Source organism: Python bivittatus, unplaced genomic scaffold, assembly GCF_059951505.1.
Source record: "Python bivittatus isolate LINGU-HERP-01145 unplaced genomic scaffold, Pbiv_v1 ctg000200_np1212, whole genome shotgun sequence".
NCBI classification, from domain to species: Eukaryota; Metazoa; Chordata; class Lepidosauria; order Squamata; family Pythonidae; genus Python; species Python bivittatus.
The window spans coordinates 19,427,059-19,445,221 of NW_028277040.1; the positions used below are offsets into that span (position 1 = coordinate 19,427,059).

The 18,163-nt window shown below is 34.4% G+C and overlaps 1 protein-coding gene across 3 annotated transcripts in view; it reads right to left on the reverse strand.

The window, feature by feature from the left end:
• The window catches only part of AGPS (alkylglycerone phosphate synthase), a 57,401-nt gene that overhangs the window by 7,659 nt on the left and 31,579 nt on the right, over positions 1–18,163 (reverse strand). For all 3 annotated transcript variants that reach the window (XM_088135769.1, XM_025166730.2, XM_007428344.4), the window contains exons 12-19: positions 15,843–15,894; positions 14,242–14,318; positions 12,297–12,409; positions 9,885–9,954; positions 8,966–9,027; positions 7,617–7,706; positions 5,586–5,685; positions 4,077–4,134 (exon numbers count right to left, since the gene is read on the reverse strand). In XM_088135769.1, coding sequence (XP_087991895.1) covers positions 4,077–4,134; positions 5,586–5,685; positions 7,617–7,706; positions 8,966–9,027; positions 9,885–9,954; positions 12,297–12,409; positions 14,242–14,318; positions 15,843–15,894 — 622 coding nt within the window. The remainder of the gene's footprint in view (positions 1–4,076; positions 4,135–5,585; positions 5,686–7,616; positions 7,707–8,965; positions 9,028–9,884; positions 9,955–12,296; positions 12,410–14,241; positions 14,319–15,842; positions 15,895–18,163) is intronic.

Consider the following 18,163-nt stretch of genomic DNA (forward strand, 5'->3'; position numbering starts at 1 on the left):
CACAGAAAAAGCTCCACAAAGGTATAGGCCAAGTGCATTGGGGGGACGTGGTGGGGTTCAGATTAAGGCGTTTTCTTAGATCAGTGACGCATAAGTGGGAGAATACTGAGGAATTTTCAACAGAGGAATAAAAAACTGCTGTCAGATATATAGCTATGGAAGAAATGGTGAGTCTTCCAGATTTTAGAGAAAATAGAAACCCATCTTATACATGAAAAATGAGTTAAAGCCACAGCAGACTGCTAAACCTGTAAATGAAATCCATTAAATATGGCATGAATTATTAGTACAGAATTGTGAGCCACATAGCATACTGTAAAAGAGATTCAAATATCAGCGTAGCCCACAGGATGGAGGAATCAGAACTGCAGTGATTGAAAACTGAAACTTTAATTAGGGTGAAAGTTGCTGGACTTCAAAGCAAGAGACTGGGCCAGATGATTAATCTGCTCCAAAACCACCTTCTTTCAAAACAACAGCACGGCTGAGGATCCCATCTGAACATTGGAAGGAAGAATCCTACTAATATTGTTTCAAGTCCAATATTAGTTCTATGAATACTGTTGTGGTCATTTCTAAGCAAAAAGAGTGCATGCTAATGCCAATAACAGGGCAAGAGTATATTTGACCCAAACAGTTGAAGGGACAGTAGAAATGGTCAGGCCAATGATTATGCTGGGTTGAAAACTATCAGTTGCTGTCAATTCTGCCTATACCATTGGGACTGTGAATAAGATGCTTGAATGGCTTATAACTACTCCTAAGATAAATGGAAAGACTTTGGTGTTATCTCTGGGCCACAGTCTTTCTTTCCATCTTGGACCCAATGATCTACACATAGGAATGATGATCTAAGGCACACTGTATCATGTCCAACATGGGTATTGAGAAAAGATAAACGATGGAGGTGAGCAAAGAAGTTCTTGGACTGACTGTACTGACTTTGCCAAAGCTGGAAATAGTGCTGTTCTAAAATGACAACTGCATCTTGCTTTAGTATTTGGAACTACATAGTCTATCCCTTCATTTTCTTTTTTGGTGTCTTGAGCTCTTTTTTCCTTAGTGCAAAATATTAGCTACCCCACCCAATTTTGTATTATCTGCAAATTCAATAAGCATTTCCTTCACCTCTTTTTCCAAACCATTAATGAAAGTATTGAAGATTAGAGGATCCATGATAGATTCGTGTGGCACCCACTTAATACTTCTCTCCAACTGATGAACGTTCTTTAAATATGGTTTTTGAGCCAGTTATGTAACCACTTAAATGTCATGCCATCCATATTTAACTAGCTTGCTAATCAGGTTGTCATAGAGTATTCTGTCAAGGTATTCACATTACAGCATTCACACTATTAAAGAAATACCTGATAAAAAATATGGTAAGATCAGTCTGGCAAGATTTAATCTAGACAAATTCATACTGACTTTTGTTAACTACTGCATTGTTTTAAGGTGTTAAAAAAGAGGTCTCTTTTATGATCTCTGCTACAATTTTCCCAGCTATTGATGGCAGACTGAGTGGTCACTAATATAAATCTTATGTTTTGATTGTTCTCCTCTAATCTTTTGGCACTTAACATTTCTTCAGGATTCCTTAAAGGTAATACATAAGCCAGACCATTAGCTAGATTGTTCACTATTCTAGAATGCAATGCAAGTAGCTCTAAAGATTTCAAGTCATTCAAAGTAGGGATATTTCTAGCAATTTCAATCTTTAATCTTGCCCCTTCTTAATTTCCTATCTTTTCATCATTTTGTGTTGGGCAAGACTGAAGCAAAATAGAAGTTGAAATGCTCTGTCTTTTCTTTGTTATCTGTTGGCATTTTGCCTTATTTTAGTGAGCAGATGTTACACCAATTTGCTTCTTTCTTTTCTTTTTCTACTGAATACATCTTAAGCCCATTTGTTATTCTTAGCATCCTTTGCTAACTCAGCTCCATTTGACCTTTCACTCTCCTGACAGAAGCTCTACAGTTCTGGGCTATCAGTCTGTACCTTTCCTTTTTGACCTGACCCCTTTTCCATTTTCTGCATGTCATTTTGTCTTCAGATTTTCACTAAACTTTTGTGTAGCCAAGCTGGCTTCTTTGCTGTCCTCCATTTTTCTTCTCACTGGGATTGTATTTTCTTCTGCTTTTAGGAACTCTTGAGTTCCTTTTCCCATTAAATTCTCCTGCCATAGGATTCTATTTATCATTGCTCTGAGTTTATAAAAAATCTGTTTTTCAGAGTTCAAGACTTTGATTAAGTTGGTATCAACACTTAGTGATCACATAAATTCTAAGTTTTAGTTCCCTTTGAAATCAAGAATTCCAGCATTATATGATCCATTTTCCCCCCAATGTTCCAGCTACTTTCACTTCCTCAACTAAATCTTGTTATGCCTTTTTCTACTCTCTAAATAAGAGTTGTCTACCAGACAAATTAGAGGTTTTCTGGAAAAACTATGCTTGGCAGAGTTTGTCTCTGATGATTCTGAATTTAAGATGATCCTACCGAAACAAAGATGAGAAATAAAAAAAAGTTATAAACATACATAAAATTCCTCTACAGTCCCAGCTTCCATTCTTTGTCAGCTAGGGTTGCTAACTTCCACTTAAACCAATCCTGGATTATTTCTCCCCCGAAAAATGTGCACATGGGACTCTCTTACATATCTGGAGGTGTCTATATGCATTTACCAGAAGCCACATTTCAAAAAAATGTTTAGGGTTAGGAGGAAAAAAATTCAAGTAACAACTTCTGGCTAAAATTTAATTGCTTGTAAAACAAGCTTCTGCATTTGTAAAATAAATGAATTATTCATCTGTATACATACATACAAATTACTTTTTTCCACACATACATAATCAGAGAAGAAAAAATTGGAAATCTGAGCTCAGCAAGAATAAAATCTATATATTACTATATAGTAAGCCTCACTGAATTCAGTAGCTTTAACTTTCAGGCCAGTATGCATAAACTCCTGCTATGCTGGGAATTCTTCTGTTTAGCCCAGCCAACTCCATAAAAGTTGAGGCTAAAACTGGGGAGCAATTCTTGGGGCACTGAGCTGTTTCTTTTTCTTTCTCCTCTTGTTCCTCTCTACATCCAGCAGTTGAGTGTGTGCAATGGAGAGCCTCCATAGCCCTGAACAGATATTAAAAGTCATTTTGACTCCCCCCACCTTTCCCCAGCTGGGCTGGCTAGTCTAATTTTCAAAGGCACTCAAGCTTTCAGCAGCAATATCTGCTCCCACTTGCTTTAATTATTAGCATCTCGTACTCCGTTTTCAATAATGACATCTATTATCAGCAAATATGACTACCCCCAATGAAAAATGAATCTTCCTATTGGGTAAATGTAATAAGCGCTTTGGAAAATATTCCCCATTATCGTAGTGCAAGATAGCCACCAAGAGTCTCTGGATTGTGGCTGGAGATAGGTAGGTACATAGGCCAAATGGTACTAAGTATGATTAATATTATCTACAAACAGGAATTCTTCAAAACAGGAATAGGAAGCGTTTTGTATGATTCACATTTTTAATCAAATAAGTCAGGCTAACTGGACTAATTTATAAAACAGCTCACAATTTTCTTTCAGCCTGTTCACTTTTCCCAATTTTACAATGTAGTTCTTGACTCAAAATATATAATTTTAGAGAAAGCAGTGAAAGAAAATATTTTCCATTATTTTAAAGACATGCAGAATCTGGACATAATGGACATATGGCTCAAAATATTCAAAACTGACATGGAACAGTTTATAGACTGATTTGTTGTCACTAATCATTTGACCAGAAATCATAGAAACAACATTTTATTAACATATCACAAATAAAAGCTTGTGTATATATCGTCCATTCTGTTAGTGGCTGACAAAAAAAATATATAAAGAAAAAAAAAATTAAAATTTAACCTAAAAATTAAAATCTCCTAGTTTAGTATTAAATTTATCTTAATCTTACCCCTACTAATCACAGCCTAACTGGTCTATAATTTGCAGGAGCATTTTCTCTTCTTTTTTATATATATGAATCAAAACTCCCTACTACAATGTGAGTAGCTAAAAGTAAGATCTGTAACAATACCTCCATGATGATGTGACAAACTTCCCCCATTAGCAAGGATTTCTTCTCTAGCTGCTGTCTAAAAGAAATAAAGTAGTTTAAATTATTCAGCTGTTGAAGCAGGCAAGACAGTATGTTTCACTCATTCACCAGCATTTGTGTAATATAAATGAAGGGGGAGGGGTCTGCATTATGGGACATAATGCAGGACAGTGTTTTATCTGCAGTTTACCTATTGAGAGAGGTATTTCCAAAATGTTTTTAAAAGCCCTTGATAAAAATGAAAACAATACAACTCCTTTCAAAGCATTTTCATTCTGAAGTTCTATGTAAATATAGTTTTACTTGCAATATGTGTCTAAACTGTAAATAAATAGGCAATTAAATAGCAAATGTTAGCACATACTTGTCATGACTCTTACTCCATCCAATTCTCAAACCTGCTGATAAGTGAAACTCTGTTACATTCCTGCAAATATCCTGTTTTGTGTGTAACCAAAATTCATGTACTGAATTGTGGGGGGTGGGGGTGGGGAGTAATAGAGACCAGGAAAAAAAGGGCCATGTGTTAGAACTTGAAAAAAACTAAGGAGGGTTCAACCTGGTAAGAACTTGGATGGGAGAACCCCCAGTCAATTCTAGGTTGATGAACCAGATGGTTGCCAACAGGTCATAAAAAGTATTGTCAACATCTCCTTAAATCAAATACATTTCTGCCTGGGATCTTCTGGCTCCTGTGTGAGCTCAGAAAAAGACACAATTTTTTAAGAAGGTGCCAAAAGGTATGCCATATTTGCTCTGAAACATCTTTTCATCCTTGGATCTGAAGTGCTGCATATCCCCATTGGGGGCCACTTCTGTATTGTTGAGAAGAAAACATGGATGTGTCCACATAATGGCCAAAGTTGAGGTCAACTCAAAAAAAAAACACTTCATAATTACTTACATAGCCAAAGAGAGATCTCGTTGTGATTCCCACAAAATATTTTTCATAAACTCTCAGTGTGCTTATTTGTTAGGGTTTTCCTTAATATGGTATGGAACACAGACACAAAGACTGTATTTGTTTTTCCCACACAAAACTGTTTTATTGTACAAACTTAAACTTCTATTCCTTACTTCTAAACTTAATGCTAATTCTATGCTTGTTTCTATTTTCCTACCTAACTTATTCTACCAACTTCCTATTACTATAAGTTAACTATTTCTATCTTATTTAATGTATAAATTTCTATCTCTGTCTATGTTCCTCTATGTTTTGTAGCACTATGTTTTCCTATTTTAAGTATTTCTTAGCTCTGTAAACATTTCCTTTTCCCCCAGGTCTTCAGCTCTTGGAGCCAATCTTAGTCCATTAGCATGTGAAAACCCTTTTCACACCTTTATTCGATGGTTTCACAAAACTCCACTCACACAAACATCGTTTTCAACAACTATCACACAGCCAGTTTCACCTTTAACTTTGGGTTTAGGCAACAGTTAAATATAAACTTTATCTAGACATTTAAGCTATTAAATATGTAGAATTACCTCTATTTCTTCATAAACCCGAACAGGGTCACTAATTCCTCTGTAGTTAAAGCCCAGATAGAAATAGACACATGCACCGGAATCATACATCTGTGTCACTCTGTTTTATTTGAAAAAAGGTATGTCAGATTTAAAATAACCTAGTATTCTTACACACAAAGTCCAGTTTAAAAAGAGAAGATACAGTGATAGAATAAAACAATCTTCTCTGAATGTACTTGACAAATCAAGTGACACAAACTTGATACTTCTGAAGCAGACATTCTGCTATTTTTCTTTTGCTCTCTTTTTTCTAACCTAGTAAAATTGTTCCAGATTTTACATTGGTTGTGTATTGGGAATGTCTACTTAGAATTTAAATATACTAAAGTTGTGCTGCTGGAAATACTGGAAACAAGTTTGTGTCACTTTAGTTGAATATAATGTGTGAACCAGAACAAGAGTTAAACTCAAATATTCCCTTTTCTCTTATTATAGGTCTGGGTTATTAAGTTTTATTTACAGCCAAAAGCCCCAAATACCAAAGAACAAATATAATCTGATATTTGGCATTAGATAAGACCTCGTTTTTATAGCCATAGTAAAAATTTTGGCTGTTGCCCCTGTAATTTTAGGATTTTTATTTGTGAACAAAATTTTAACATACTCAGAAATATCTCTTCCTGGTCGATTTTAAAACAGGCCAGATAATTTCTTACCAAAAATCCACAATAAAATGTGATCCACTGTTTCTAGATCAATACTATCATAGGGATAAAATCATTGAGAGATGGGGATCTTTCAAAATCTACCATATAGCATATTTGATGGCAACATATTTAATCTGGCTTTTGAAAAGACTATTTTGTATTTACTTAAATGTAAACTGTTAAGATATATAGGGAGCTAAAAACTGTATTTGTTATTTATTCCAAAAATCACAGGTGAACACAAAACTTTGGCTTTTTCCTGTACTGAATTATCCCATAATCTTTGTTTAACATGATGATGTCATACCCTTGGAAACAAATAATCAAGAACAATGCCAATCCGACTAAATTGTTGGGCCATTTGTTTAAGCCACACATCCACAAAATTATCATTTGGGATTTCATAAAGTAAACCTTCCTTGCTTTTAAAAACGTACATTGGCAACTAAAATTTAATAGTACTTAGCCAAGCCTTTGTTTTCAAGGGTATTATCCAGTTTCCAAGAGAACAGCATTTGGGACACAACTTGGAAGATTTAAAAGAGATCTTAAACATTTCATCTGCAGTTGGGCTATGTTAATATTGACAACTGTAATCCAAATTGGAGCTCCATATAAAATTTTGCATTAAAAACCTATATTGCTGCAGGAACAAGTATTCCCCTTTTTGAATAAAAACACTGAAGCAAGGCCATGGTTAAAGAAAATGCCCACATAACTAAAATTCTTGACTTGTGTTATCATATGTTCTTGAATTTTAGTTTTAGCTGTACTTATAAGTCTGGGTTGGAGCTAACTCAAACTAGTACCTTAGCTTCTGACCACAATTTGCATTGAATTCCACCTTCCACTCCACTCCCTCTTTCCTCCTCTGTAAAGAGTTCATGAGCTTTTACCACCATTATATGGGTAACAATGTTGCTGAAGCTGAACAAACTATGGTTTAAATTTCACTCTGATCAGCAGAGAAAAGCAAAGGTCAAACCGTATCTTACAAAGCTGACTTGTTTCAACTAGTGATGATTTAGATTAAGTTCACTTTACATTCTGGATGATAGAGTAAACTGTGGTGATTCTAAACAGGATAAATGCTTATTTCTTTATTTAGCTTTCTTTGTAGCAATTAGGAGATTCAGCTGATGCAAGAAGGCAAGTTAAGCCATTTTACAAAAACTGGTCACCAGATAAATAAATAAAGCTGTGGAGAATTAGGTTTTTGGTGCAAAATTATGGTGACATGATTTTAAGGGATTCTGGGGGCCACAAAAGTCACATTATAGGCCTACATATAATCTATAGGGTACCCACCCCACTTTAGAACTTAATTTATAAGATGCTTTACCGACAGGTAGCAAATGGTGGAAACTGAACACCTTTTTCTTTGCATTCTCTTGCTATTCTTTCCTTTACATTTTTGCACAGATCAACAGTCCTAAAGATAAAATAATGCAAAAGTTAAAAAAGCAAAAATGATTAACACATTTATCAGTAACATTTTGTAATATTTTGTAACCTATTTAAGAATTGATTTATTGCAACCTACGCTAAATCAAGGATTAATTCTGGATCAAGATGTGCCTGTGCCTACAATTCTGCTTGGTTCTTAAAAGCACAAAATGCCACAAAAGAATTATTAACCAATATTTAATAGAAACTGAGATTGTATTTAGACATTTCACCTTTGTTACAATTTTTCCTTGATTAAAGCTTCCTAAACCTAAGAGCTAGATGGACAGTTCTGCTTCTCGGGTTTTTTTCCTCCAAAAATGTCACTTTAATGTTTATTCAATAAATCAAAACAGGCATTGTCCCATTCTCCACAAAACCTACAACAGACAAATCACATTGGCTCTACAGATTCCTCTGAACGTGGTAAAGACAATCAGATGACTAAGCAAAGGTTACAAATTTGATTACATTAATTGTAAAGGCTAAATGTACATAATGGTTCTATACCTGGTACTTGAAAACCACCTATCAAAAAGGTCTGAATTAGGTATACATTGTTTTAGAGCAGTCTCCTATACATTAAAGCCTCATCTTACCAATTTATATTATCTTGGAAATCATGGAAAATAAGATTTTGTTTGGAAAATGACAATGTCATAACAACATTTACAAATGTGAAGATGAGCATTTCCAACTTAATAGTCTCTCAGAATTGCAAGACCAATTACAGGACTAAATTCAGATGGTTTTTAGGAGATGGTATCAATACAGATAGCCATTTAATTCATCAGCTAAAAGTTTGAGCTGTTGGGTACTATGTTTCATTTTTGCAATTTATTCTTAAATTAAATTCATACTAAACTTTGCTTATGCTGATTAGGGCATCATCAGAGAGATTACCGTTGTTCTCTTTTTCAAATAACAGGATCTTCCATTGGCTCAAAAACTGTCTGTGGAGAGAAGCTGTTCTTTGTTGGAGAATGGGGAAGTTAGGACTCAACTGAATAGCTTTGCTTACTTCATCAAGAATCTCCAATGTAATTTTTATTACTAAAATAAGTTTCGCATGAACTATCAAATAATGCAATTCTCCCTACTATTCCAGAAACAACCTATCTTTATATTTTACAAAACATTTACACCATTACAATCTCAAACCATCACTTTCTAGCAAATTTTCCAGAAAAAAGACCTAAAAATGAGGGTTTTTTTTTTACTGAATAGAAATTTTTTTGATTTTACCTATCCCAAGGAACAGATGTTTCAAATGATTCTCCTATTAAATAATAATCCATGCCAAAGTCCTATTCAAGAAACCAGAAAAGTCTTAGATTAGAATTCCATCTTAGACTCATATGTTTACTATGTATTATTATGCAATTGAAAATAGTTAAGGTAATATTGTGACTACAGATCTGCATTTATTATCTAATTAGATGATTAAGCTCAATCCGTTTACGAGTAGGGAAAAATGTATCTGAAACTTAATTCCAATTTCCTGTCCTATCAAATCTGTGTGTATCATGTATCATGGACTCAATGTATAACTTATAGGCAAAATTGTAAAACTATACAATTTTTGTAAAGCACAAAAACCAAAAAAGAAGCAAAGCAATTCAATTTCCATGAATATTATACCTCAAAGTTCAAGGTTTGGTTTTAGACTATAAATAAACAAACTTTGAACTTTGAGGTACAATATTCATGGAAGTTGAATTGAACACAAGAAAAAGACCAATCATACAATAGATATAGTAAAAGAATAAAAACTGCAAGAAAATCATGAGACAATTAACAGCAAACAATTAATAGCATGAGGGAGGAACCAGATGGCTTCTAAGAGCTATTGCTATTAATAGAAAATTTTCAACCTTCATAGAGGTTTCTGAAACGTGGTCACTCAAAAGAAGGGTAATGGTCCCTTGGTCACAATGGCAATTAAAGTTGTTAACAATTGGAAGTTTGATCACCATTGGGAGTACAACGGACATTTTAATAGCATATGCTCATATGTATCTCCAGGAGTTCTGAACCACTGGAATATGGGTGCATTTCTGAACAAAATCAGTCCATAGCTTTTTCTTGCTTTATCTCATGGCAACATAATACACAATGGAAAATTATACATCTATATATTGTTCAAAAAGTAGGATAAACTTACCCTAAGGTAAGCAATGATAAATGTCAGCATATAGCCTCTTTGTCCATTGTCTTCTCCAGCTGCAAGACCACTGCAATTTGAAAATTTATTTATTTATTTATTTATTTATTTAATAGACTTGTCCCCGCCCATCTCCCCACAATGGGGGACTCTGGGCGGCTTACATCAAATTAAAATCATAAATACATGATTAAAAGTTATAAAAGAACCACAAAATATTAAAATATTATACATTCTAGCTCTTCCTAAGATGTCAAAACTAGCTCTTCTGAGGATTTAATAAGAGTACTTTAATTGTTAGAATTTATATAGAATAAGTTCAATTCCAGATATAATAGTCAACAAAAGAACTGAACTTATTCTATGTTCATGTAGGATTTTCAAGTGACACAAAATCCATCATTACCATATGTTGATATGGGAATCTTGAAGTATTGCATTGTTTAGATTCTGCAATACGACACCAAAAAAGATTATGTAGGGTATTGAGAACATTTATTTTAAAAGATTGTCAGCACATCACAGTGGTGAACTTGGACCAGGGAAACCTGAGTTAAAGTCTGCACCAGACCACAAAAATGTTGGACCGGCCACTCTCTGTCAGCCCAGTCTACTCGTTTTTTGTGAGGATAACATGTGTGTCTACCCCACTCCCCCATATGCCACCTTAAACTATGGAGAGGAAAGGCAGGGTATGTATGCAATAAAGCAAACTTTTCTAGCCCTCAAAGGATGGTGTGGGATGTCCACATACAGACAAGCCCACTCTTGGGTATTGAAATACTGTAAGATTTGGGCAAATAAAATATTTATCTAGGTAGATTTATCTCGTGGATATTATGGTACTTGCAAGTGCCGTGCTCCTGACTGCTGCTGCATTCTCTCAATTTTCCACACTAAGTTTATGATTGTTAGTCAAATTCCTCAGAGTAGATTTTTTTTGTTTTTTGTTTTAAAAAAGGACACTACTTTGACTCAACTCCCTGGTGCTAATGAGCACTGTTCTATGGAAGAGTCACGGGAGCAGGTTGCTAGCAACTTACTTGCTTTCATGCGGCATGACCGACACGCCCCCCCCCCCCCCCAGCAAGAAAGACAGTTTAAATGAGCTTGGAAACAGCGCTGCCATGGAGCTATCTTCTTTTTGCCGTTACTGGCACTTCAAAGAAGCAGGAACCTGAAAGCCCACTGAGCTTGCAGCTTGACATAGTGATAGCCAGACATGAGTAACAGCTGCCTGGTGGGGAGTATAATATAGTCTTTTAATAGCTGGCCACACTTTCTTCCTTCTTCCTCTGGCATGGTGACAAAGAACAGAGTGTGCAAAGAACCATGTACAAGAGAAACACATACAAGGCTTCTGTACAAATGTTACAGAATCAGTATCTGCAAAAACTAGTAGAAGTTTTATCTTACTCCTCATTTTGTAGCTTTCAGGCCAAAAGCATAATGGAACAGAGATGTAGATAGGATATGGCCCAAGAATTTGGTAGGATAGCCCGTGTTTTCATTGCAAATTAATAATGAAATTATTAATATGCATATAATTTCTATACTTCAAAAGGCACCTTATTTCTCCTTTAAATCTGAATTTTCTGGTTTTTTGAAACAATCCTTTTATAGGAGAGCATTGAAAAACAGAATGTTGTTAGCAAAACCTGTAAAACAACTAAAGTTAACAAATGATGTGCTTAGCAGTAGGAATGATGTTAATTTTTTTTTTTTTCTTAAATGGAAAATAAAGTTGTTCTGATCTGGATAAATATCTTCACCATAGTTTCATTATCAGACCCATAATCAATCAAACCAGATGGACACAAATTACCCTACCATTACTCAGCTTATAAAAGCGAAATGTTTTCTGTTTCCTTGTAACAGCACAGAGCAATAGGTGACAGGAGGTGGGATATATATAATTAATCAAGGTCTGTTGATTAAAGACAGACAATTTCCTTTTTAAAACAGACTTGTTCATTACAGCTGTAAGTCAATAATGGACGTTATTATACCTTAATCTCTAAACATTATTCTCCTTCACTATATTGACTTATTTAGTATCAGAAGTTGCTTTTAAAAATTGGAAAAAAAGAAAACTACTATAAATAGACATGACTTCAGCTGAATGAGATAAACATTTACATTTTCTTGTAATAGTTAAGGCCTTGCCAAAATGCATGGCTAGGCAAACTAAAATTGCTATGAGTGTCTTTTTAACTGCACTTCCACATATTCAGTAATTATGCTTTTACCATTCATGTCTGGAATATTGTTCTCACTTTCCCAATTAGTTATCTATTATTGAAAAATGCATGACACCCAATGGTTTTCACAACGGCCATTTCTACTCAACTCTGCAAATGTTTTAGGATAATAAATGGTAAAGTATCAGTAATACAGCTTTAAAAATCATACCCAAATTTTGCAGCAATATCATAAACTTGCTTTTCGTGCTGGAGAACTTTCTCTCTGCTACCCTCAAAAACCAACGTAGCAACACATAATACATTGGGATCAAATCCTTTGAACTGTGGAAAGAAAGAACCTGCACTGTATTATCGTAACATGACAACAAGATTTCCAAATTGCTGGGACTACATTCATTTTCATATTACTTTTGGTAAGAAGAGCAATTCCTAAAGTGAATGAAAAGTAGGGATGTAAGAAGCATGACATGACTTTTTAAAAAAGAATGATGAAGTTGAGAGTGTAATTCACTTTCAGTTTTTGAAGTTTTTCAGCACAATTAAAGTATAATTTCAACTACCAAATACCAACAAATACCATATTCCTTCAAGTAAAATCCAGAAAGAACGTGATTTTAGTCTTTTAAAAAGGAAAAATGTGCAATCAGATACTTCACAGCATAGGGACAATTAAGAAAGAAAACCTTTCTGCCGTTTGCAGATCTTACTGGCCACAGCAGCAGGCCAAGAGGCCTGGCAGCTGGAGAAAATAGCACAGAGACAGCATATGCTGATGCTTCTTTTCTAGCAGTGTGGAAACGCAGAACAAGAGGGATCAATCACTGTCTCATGTTGTAACACACCTCCTTCCCCCACTTTGGGTTTCAGTGGTAAAGAGGATGCTAACCTCAGGTCCAAGTACTTGGAGGGGAGGGAGCTACTGTATGCTCATTATTGGATTTTCTCCAAGGGTAATAATGTGGTTTTACAGGTTACAAAATTGTTTCTAATGCAAAGAGTTATTTTTCCACACGTGAAAGGCTCGTTTATGTTGTCCCAAACCAAGATTTAATACTATATTTGAATGATACCAGCAATGGACTTCTATGATAAATTTCTGTCAATATAATGCTATACTGTAAACAGCTCCAGAACCAATTTAGGAAAAGACAGGGTAGAATGTTTCATTTTTTTTTTTTTTACTGATAAATGATGTGTTAGGTTTTTAAGATACTTTTCCCGATCCTATTTTAAGGTTTTGAGAGGTTATGTCAAAGAGTGGATTCAAGAGACGTTGAAATTTGTTGAAATTTGAAATATCACTATATTGCTGAAATGAGAAGATGGAGCAGTAAGTTTTTGTATGGTCTAGATTTAATAATATGTTAAAGAAATGAACTAGTATATTAATAGTGTATGACAGTATTATCACTGTCATGCTATTTTTATCTTTGTGAAATTTCACTAATAAAAACCTATAATATACTTCTGAACTCTTCTATGTATCACTCAGAATAATACCCCACTAGAAAAGATTCTGGAAAAAAAATCACTTTAAGAATTATTCCCAATTACGCTGAATCTAAAAAACCAAACCAAACCAAACCAAACCAAACCAAACCAAACCAAACCAAACCAAACCAAACCAAACCAAACCAAAGCTTAACAATAAAATATAATACGTTTGGGTTTGTAGAGGATATCATGAGGCAGGCACCAATTGCTACCGCTCAGTTCAGTGCTGAGTTCAATGGTCCCTTGCAACAGTTTCTGCCTCTGGAGCTCACACTTCGACCAGTCTCCAATGGTAGTTAATCCACAATGGCTCCCTCACTGTGCCATGTACTCCTTAAATGTCTGCTGCTTCCATCCAAACCCCACCCCAGAAAATAACATCCTAATTGTAAGAAACAAGACAAGTTCCAACCATATCACCTCAGTTATAATAGAATATTCAAAACACTTTGAGTAACCTAAAATAGAATGAAATACTCAACACATTTTTCATCCAAAATAACTGCATTTTGGATTGCAAAATACATATGCAAACCATTCGAAACTGTTCATTATCAAATTGTTATACACAACCATATTCAAACTACTTTCTGTGAAAGAAAATATACAAAACCATTTACAATTTGTATATATTTATTGCTAAGATTAAAATTAAATACCTTTGTGATGTAAAATTTTTTCAATCCATCCAATAGTGATGTAAAAATAGAAGCAACCTGTGGCTTAAGAGCATATCCTTGCCAGGAAAGAGAAAAAATTGTAAGACAACAGAAAGATTAATAGAATTCAGAGATGCATATTGGGAATTTATGCAATACATTAATTAGTTGGATGCATACAGATGTGCCTCAAACCGAGGAAATTTTCAGGCTCCTTTTTATGTAGGGTGAAACAAAGCTTTTTTGCATGAACTTCCACTTCTTGTACTGATCTAGGGTTTCACTGTATGTAAATTATATATCACACTGGTCTATATCCTGGATTTACATTCTCTGGTATAATTGTATGGTAACCTTATCAAGACTCAAGCACACAGAGAAGGTGGAACTTAATTCTCCCCCATACTCCCAGTGTTTTGAAAAAAATCACACATATCATTGAACATAAGGTACAGGGTTTTGGTGCAATCTGTGCTTGCTCACTTTAGACTGAATGGATATACTTTGGCTAAGTCCAGTTACTTCCTTAAGCTTTTAAAGGAACTGGCTTTTATAATTACTGCTGCTCCTACACTTAGGGACTTATCTTTTGGGATTTTTGTTTGTTTGTTGCCTTGACATTTTTCATGGCCAGGTGAGAAGTGAGGAGGGGAGCTTTTCTATCTTCCCATTTTTACTCTTTCCGTTTCACAACCACTATAGGCCTCGCCAATTCTTCAAGTACATCAAAATACAAAGGAGGGTTAGAATATTGCAAGTACCATACAATTACAACCCTATCAGTGGAATACTAACAGAGCTTTTTAAAAGTGGAGGATTTCCAGCAGCATGTACTGTATGTTTCTCATAGGACATCTGCTCTATGTCCTGGAACAGTACTTACTGTATTCTCCTTTCTAAAGCCTATAAGCTGATCTGACTAAAGTTGGGATTGCACATTTACTTCTTAACCTGATCAATCTAACTATCAAATCAATATTATAATCCTAATTTTATGGCATGTTTTAGCAATATTTGAATTTCATTAAACCACTTATTGGTTATTAACAGTTGAGAAAAACAGTAGAAGCTGGAACAAATGTAATGATGGCTACCTCTTTACTGTATTAAGTAACTGAGAACCACTTACAAATCATGTCCTATTTTCCTGACTGCAATGCTGGGTTACAACTTGCCAAGGTTAACATCAAAGGAAACTTACCCAAGTTCCAAAAAACTATTTAGGATGTGTCCTAGCACTTGGGCATATTGTGTGTAATTTCTGACATTTTTTTGAAAGCAAAAAAAAAGTTACTTATAAAAACAATCTGCTAGATATCACTGGCTATTCCAGCTACAGGAACACATGCCCAGTGTTATCTTTTGGGGATGAGCTTAGTAGTTCTTTGAATCTTGCCCACAACAATGAACTATGATGACTGACATCAGGTGGACAGGGAGTAGAAAGTTGTAGCATGAGAAATAAGTATAGGAAGACTAGACCATGAATTCCAGCATGTTGTTTCCAATTCACTACTAGACTTACAATTAAGGGAGGTCTGGTTACAGAGTACTTAGTATTTTACCAAAACAATTCCTAAATAAAGTTAGTAAAAACCTACCGAACTGAAACTGTGCATTGTCCATCAGGCGAATGGATGCAGGAGCACATCGCTACAAAAAACAAGATGGGATATGAATAAAGAATACTGATGAAAAACACAATTTAAATCAGGGGCATGTTACTGAGAAAAAACTGGCATGGAAACAAGTATTGCTGCCCAACCAACTGTTAAAACTGAACTTCTGCAAAGGAGTTTCATTATTCAGTAAAAAGATACTTAATTCTTCCACATAGAGAGCCAAGATTAATGTTTTTAAAATTTGAACCAAAAGATATTGTTAACATCCGGCCTTTTAATAAATTGCATATAATTCAGGTATGTCTGAGATTCACTACGATGAAAGATTTTTAATGATGTGTTGGACCACAGTTAACTACAAATATTTGAGGAGAGCATTTTCTAAAATATAATGCCACATCATAAATACGAGTTAATTTTAACAGGTCAAAAACCATTTCAGAAATGTGTTAGCAAAGAAAAAACATTGTTTATGTCTGAAGGATGAATTCAACCAACAGTTTCCCTCGGTCAAACAGCAAAATGTGTATCTCTGTAATTTGCTCTCCCCTCTTCAATTTCCCATGCACCCTTTAAAATCTACACTGGAGAATTAGAGGACTCTCTTGAGCAGGTTTTAGGGAGGAGGCCTGGAATAGCAGCAGCAGGGGGGTAAGAGAAAATATGCTTGTACAATGTTAAATTTCACCCAAAGAGGTTTAATGTAGAATCAGGCATTATAATTTTTTAAAAATATGTATCAGCCAAAAGATGACCAGAGCAAATAAAGACTAGAAGTCACGTAGAAGTCATGAAAAGATGAATAATGGAAGATTTGAGTGTTTAGAGAATGCAGAGCAGTTCAAGAGTAGAGAGGAGAAAGGATAAAACATATTATTTTCAAACATATATTGGGCTGGAACCAGAAAAACAAATAAAAGTATGCTTGTGCAATGGGGCTGTTCTATGTCCTGTACTCCGTCTTCCCAAAACATGTTCTTGAGGCTTGGGAGACAGAATAGCATAAGATCTGGTAATATGGGAAAATGATTAGAAACTGAGAGGGAGAGAAGGTATACACTTTTTTTAATTATTAGACATTTGAAAGGAGTATAAAAGAAAGAAAAGACAAGACAAGAAAAAAATGAGTAAAATATAAGTAAGTAAAGAAAGGATCTACAATGTCAGGGAGATTACAATATATCATTAATTATAGAATATATTATAATACTTTAAAAGACTAAGAATCGCTATTAGGTTTTAAACTAAGAATGCAGTTTGAAATTTGAAGCTGCTAATCCACCTTGCTCACTTGAATATTGCAAAACCTTGAATTTAAATCGTTGGTCTATTAGACCATATGTAATTCATTATTTGTTTATATTAGTCACTTAAAACCTTATTTTCTTAATAATAATACCTTAATACCTATATGTATTAGAATCATTTGAAAAAGAAAATTGAGTCTTGGTAGAACATTCATTTTAATGGGTGCAATTCTTCCTAGCCAAGACAGATTTAGTTTTTTCCATCTAGAAATATCTGCTATTATACTTTTGTAACATAACAGGTAATTATTTTTGAATAAATCCTTATTGTTTTTTTGTCAAATAGACTCTGAAATATTTGACCTTTTTTATAGTAGTGTTAAACCCCATTTCTTGATACAAGTATTACTTTTCTTCCTCTGCCAAGTTTCATTGTCAGCATTTGGGTTTTTTTTTAATTAATCCGGCAACCTTACAGAAAGCCATATTGCTATATATATTCCATTAACATTATTAAAGAGCCTTGTATTGAGTAATTGTAAATACAACATTTACATCATCAGCAAATAATTTCAATTTAGGTTCTTATACTGCTAATTTAATTCCTGGGATTTTATTTGCCAGACTCTGACTGCCAATGGTTCTAATGACAATAAAAAATAAAGGAGAGAGGGGACAACCTTATCTTATCTCCTTCAGTATATTGCACTGTTGCGATAAAGAACCATTTACTATTATTTTGGCTTTCTGGTCTTTATTAATACTCTGTATCCATGTAAGGAAATCTGAGCCATAACCCAGTTTTTTCAAGAATGTAAGCATGAAAGGCCATTCCAAATTGTCAGCTTTTTTTGAACCAAGGAAGATCATTTATCTTCAAAATTGCTTTGCCTTTATCCTTATGTTATGGATTTATGTCATGCATCCCACTTGTCTCTATTTCAAAGTTACGGTAACTATATTTTATAAAAGGCAATACTGATTTTAATTTAATAGCAGAAATCAGTGGAAGGCCTTTTCTACTTCTGAAAATTTGCCTGCCTATCCCTTTCC